The sequence below is a fragment of the Poecilia formosa genome, unplaced genomic scaffold, assembly GCF_000485575.1.
Source record: "Poecilia formosa unplaced genomic scaffold, Poecilia_formosa-5.1.2 Scaffold918, whole genome shotgun sequence".
Lineage (NCBI taxonomy): Eukaryota > Metazoa > Chordata > Actinopteri > Cyprinodontiformes > Poeciliidae > Poecilia > Poecilia formosa.
In genome coordinates, this window is record NW_006800857.1 from 25076 (window position 1) to 30384 (window position 5309).

Consider the following 5309-nt stretch of genomic DNA (forward strand, 5'->3'; position numbering starts at 1 on the left):
GGTCCATCTGGGTCCATCTGGGTCCATCTGGGTCCCAACAGAGACTCAGGTCAGCCCCATCGCCTCTGTCTGCAGGAAGTTGGCCAAGAAGAGGAAGGAAACACTGAGCTCCAGACAGGAAATGACTCTGATGGTGAACAGCTCCCAACACACAGCCATGGTGGACACACACACTCTGAACGGCCACAGTGAGTCCACACACACACACACACACACACAGTCTAACTGGCATAAATCTGACTAAAAGCCAGGTGGACAGATGGGGACATGAGACATGTTCATCTCATCATGTGGGTGGAGTCATTATGTGGGTGGAGTCATCATGTGGGTGGAGTCATTATGTGGGTGGCGTCATTATGTGGGTGGAGTCATGGCGTTGATAAATTCTGCTCTGTCTCTGCAGCCATGTCGTCTCCATCTTCTTTCACCCTGAAGACAAACACCATCAGCACCTCCGTCCCCAACTCCTACTACCCAGGTAACCTTCACAGCAAGATATATGGTCAGTGAATGCATCACACTGACAGTGAATGCATCACACTGACAGTGAATGCATCACACTGACAGACGGCAGCACAGAGTCGTCTTTAGGTCCAGATTTATGAATCATTCGGTGTAAATGATGAACTTTCAGCTGAATTTACTGAAATTCCTCGGTGTTTCAGCTGCCAGCCACACCCACAACGCTCAGTCGCGCTGTGGTCCACTGACTCGTCTCTTTGTCCTGTCTTTCTCTCTGTCTGTCTGCTGCTCTTGTGTCCTGATGGCAGACCCATTTGTACCAACAGCCATCTTGGGTGAGACTCTCTTCCTTGTTTTCTCTGCAGGAGGTTAGCGTTCAGGTTTACTGGTAGACAGACCAGAAGAAGACAGGCAGACAGACAGACAGGAAGTGGACTGGCAGGTGAAGGGAGAGGACGGACAGAAAGAGAGACAGGGATTCTCTGGCTTCCATCCATTCCTGCTTGCTTGTTCAGCTGCTTTTGTTTTGTTTTTATTCTCTTTATTTGATTTTAGTGACCAGTTCTTCCATCTTTACTGTTTTATCTCCAACAGTTTTGCTTTTATTCTTGAACTTGAATGAAGTTCCTTCATGTTTTTCTTTGGTTGAAAAGACTCAGTTTGTTTCGTCTTGTTTTATTTGAAATTTAGAATAATTGTTCTGGTTCCTTGGTTTTCACCCTGTTTTCTTGTTTTGTGACTAAAACTATGGTGGGCTTCACTCCATCCCCACATCCACAACATTCCTGCGTGTCGTGTTGATGTCACGTCTGTTTGTGACCTTCAACCTTTGCATGGACACAACACGCTCTGGTGGACTTTGGGAGTGGGAATAACACAGGAGCTTTTTTACTTCCTCATCTTCAGCGTAAAATCTGAATGAACTGAGAATAATAATGGAGCGCTCACTAACCTGTGATATTTTCTAGCAAATGTCAACAGTTGGTTTGAGTTTGGATCAGTGTTTCTGTTTGACTTGTCTGATTTAAAGAACCTCTAGTTACCACAGGAGCCTGTCAGTAGTTGGACCTATGGGTTCATAGCTTCAGTCCAGGACACAGAGCGATAGTTTGAACAGAAACCATGCCTTTAACTGTCCACCATGACCGCGCTGTGTTTAATCAGATGGAGCTCCCATCGGCCCCAGCTGAACATGCCAAACACCTACAGGACATCCAGAGTCCTCCCAGCCTGTTGACTCATTAGTTGACCCCCTTCATGGAAACATTGCTGGCACTGCACCCCGATCACCACCCAGGACCCCAAACTGAAGCTTTCAGCATGCGATCTTCCACGGTCTTTCATGCTCCAGCTGAGGAACCTCCTGCATTGCAGACACTCCAGAAACCACCAAGCGCTGATTCTAGTGCCCCATAAGGGTCTTTGTCCAGTGTGAAGGGGTCCTCCAGCATCCTGGAAGTCCTGTGATCAGTTTCATCCAGACATTAACAATCTTCTGATGGACAACGTTCAAAGACATTTCCTCCTATTTCCTGTTGAAAGCAAGATATATTTCCTTTTGTGCCTTTGGCCTAACATACTCCTCTCTGACCTAAAATAGCCCCAATATGCCTCAGCTAAAATTTAGGATATGTCAGTGGACAGACAGGCAATAGAAACTTTGCTTAGCTAGTTAGAGGAGCAGGAATCCGAGGACAAACTGGGTGGTTCAGGATATTAGCCAGGTTAGCTAGGTTGGTCATGTTACTTAGGTTAGCAAAATCAGCTAGATTGGCTAGGTTAGTCAGGTCAGCAAGGTTAGCTAGGTTAGCTAGATCAGGGTTAGCTATTCTCTGGTAGAAGGGTCCGGGGTTCAGCAGAGCTCCTACAGTGTTTGGTACTAGCTGTGTTAGCAGCTAGCTAAAAGCTAAAGTTGTTGCTCATCTCGTGTCTCCTCTCTTCTTCTCTTCTTTCTGTCTCTGTGTAAAGTGCCCATTAATGGTAAGTGGTTAAATTTGGGGCTGACTAGGGGGGGGGCTCGTGTTTGGGGGTGTCACCACTTTGCATGGAGCCACACCCATTACCTGCTGTGATGTCATCATTAGTATGGCAGAGCTTCATTTGTACCCTCTGTCATGATGTCACAACCCAAGCCCCTCCCATCATCCTGTATTTAACCAATCAGCTCATTTGATGTCTTATGATTGGTTGTTTCATCCATCCAATCACCAGCCACCACCGCCATCGCCTGGTCCATCTTCCTCACCTTGACTGGTTGGACTGTTCAGGTAGAGAGCTTCTGATTGGTCAGTTAGCCCCCAGGCTAGCCAATAAGAACAGCTAGAGAGCGTAGTGAAAGTTGTGTCCGCCCTTTGCTGAAACGTCCCTGCCAGAGTTCTGGACGGGTTTAGCTCTGATGTCCACTTCACGACCAAGGTTTGTTCTTTTCCAGGACTCTGAACTCTGCTCTGTTCACACTGCCACTCCAAGAACCCAAACTGTTCTGGTCCCATTCACACAGGCAGAACCAGGCTGTTCTGGACTTGTCCAGTTTTACTCTTTGTACCGGACCGTGCTGGATCTGGACTGGATGTAGACCAGTACCCTTACTGGGACTAAAGCTGGGATCTTTGGCCGCAGTGTGGAAAGAGTCCATCATCATCCTCTGTCCAGACATGTAATGTGATGTCATTCATCTGTGTTGTCATGGTGACAGTCTTGTAGGAGTGGATGTGGACCAGAACTTTTCCTTGGTTCTGGACAGACTCAGTGCAGACCGGTTTCTCTAAATGAAGCTTGACTCACTCGCTCCAGACTTTGACTAGACCACATTTGACTCTCTAATCAGACCAATTTACATGTGGAAGGTTTCCTCACAGAACCAAGGAGCTTGACAGAGCAGAGGGAAAGAGAACCGCAGCAGCTGGAGATGGAGCAGATGATGAAGTTCTGGTTCCAATAGAACCGAGTCGACCTGACCCAGATGTGGGAAAATGGCCTAAATTGGTTTGGGAATAAAACAATTTCAAAAACTCAGGGCTTCAGTCACAACCATGAAGGAGAATAGTTTGAAGCTTCTTGGTTATTGACAAGGTTATTGGAGGAACTCTGTGGTCCAGGAGGAGCATCGTTTGAACAGGAGCTACGGGGATTGGGATTAGGGATTAAGGAAGGGCTCTCTGTAGGCAGGGGCTGGGATCAGATTCTGACTATCTGGGAAACTCAGAAGAGGTCGGTGCAGATGAGCCAGCTTCTGGACCACCTGGGGGGTTTGATGGTCTGGACCCAAGCCGTGAAGTGAGTGAAGGTACAGAGAGGCGATGCTCGGGTTGATCCACTCTGGATTAAAACCTGAAGGTCCTCCAGGACCAGCAGGACGGGTTGTTGGTGCTGGAAGTGAAGTTCTGAGGTCTTCCTCTGGAGAGGACATGTGGTTTGTGTCTCCTGAAGGAAAGTCCAGTCAGTAGAGATGTCTTCTCAGGAGCGGATGGACCTCTAGAGGGTTCTCCTGGTTCTGTGGGGAACGGCCTTCATCAGTGTTACCCAGTCAGAGTCTGTCCAAAACAAAGCTTCAGCATCAGATTTTGTGTCTCAGATCATCTTCAGAACCCGGCCTTCAGACCGAACCGGATCTGGTCCAGCTGGATCATTAGAAATGAACAGATTCTGGTTCTATCTGGGTCAGCCTGGTCCAGTCCATTACGTGTCCACACTGACCTGCTGTCTGATCCGTCCGTCTTCTGTTCCTCTGCAGACGACAGCAGCCACACCATGACCAGTGAAACCAGCAGCCTGGTCCAGTCCCACTACAAGCAGCGGGAGGCGGAGCGGGAGGCGCTGCCCTACCAGACGGGTCAGCTGCACCCGGCCATCCGGGTCGCTGACCTGCTGCAGCACATCACCCAGATGAAGTGTGCCGAGGGCTATGGGTTCAAGGAGGAGTACGAGGTGAGAACACGACTGTCTGACCCAGCTGACATCAAACGGATCAGAACCGGTGGGGCTCTGCTCGGCCCTGGTGGAATGGTTCCTAGACTGAGTCAGAACCAAAACCTGCTCCGGTCCTCCAGGGTTACCATCACTCCTGGTAGAACTAAAACTAAAAGTTTCTGTAAAGGAGGCTGAGGCGAGGCATCAGCAGGGGAACCAGAACCGCCCAGGGAGTCTAACGGACTGGCCCAGTTTCACACCCTGCCATCATGCATCCATTGCTCAGGTCTGCTTCAGTTCTGATCCGGCCCATTCTTACTCCTCTGGGTTCCCTGGCTGTGTGCTGCAGCCACATTGTGTGAGTCCAACGAGTCCAGTTCTGGTTCTGGTCTGAACAAACTAGGTCCTCTCTGTCCAAGTACTTCAGCAGTGGAGTGTGGTGCAGCCAGTTTCTGCCAGTCCCAGACAGAGATTTCTCTGGTTGGCTGATCCGATCAACGATCAATGATATCGATCCGTCAACCAGTCCAAGAACCAATCAGAGTCCTCCCTGAATGATCTGATCATCTGCTGAGAGGAAGTACATCAGTGATGATTAGTCTGGAGGTTCTGGAGGTTCTGGAGGAGGTGCAGTAAAAACTGAAACCACAGAAAATCCTTCCAATAATGTCCTCTACAAGCTGCAGGTTGGAGCTTCTCGAAATCTGTGTGTGTTTGTGTTTGTGTGTATGTGTGTATGTGTGTGTTTGTCCATTTTAACAGGAGAAACTTACTAATGGATGTTACTTACCTGAACACACACACACTCACAGACATACATTATAGATCTTCCCTGCAGCTAATGGGCCCAAACAGGGAATGGCTCCAGTGTGTGTGTGTGTGTGTGTGTGTGTGTGTGTGTGTGTGTGTGTGTGTGTGTGTGTGTGTGTGTGTGTGTG

General features: G+C 48.8%; 1 protein-coding gene across 1 annotated transcript in view; it reads left to right on the top strand.

Annotated features, from left to right (window-relative positions):
• The window catches only part of LOC103132086 (receptor-type tyrosine-protein phosphatase mu-like), a 52416-nt gene that overhangs the window by 17713 nt on the left and 29394 nt on the right, over positions 1 to 5309 (top strand). The window contains exons 8-12 of the mRNA XM_016667137.1: positions 76 to 188; positions 404 to 478; positions 771 to 797; positions 2431 to 2442; positions 4196 to 4389. Of these exons, the coding sequence (XP_016522623.1) occupies positions 76 to 188; positions 404 to 478; positions 771 to 797; positions 2431 to 2442; positions 4196 to 4389 (421 nt within the window). The remainder of the gene's footprint in view (positions 1 to 75; positions 189 to 403; positions 479 to 770; positions 798 to 2430; positions 2443 to 4195; positions 4390 to 5309) is intronic.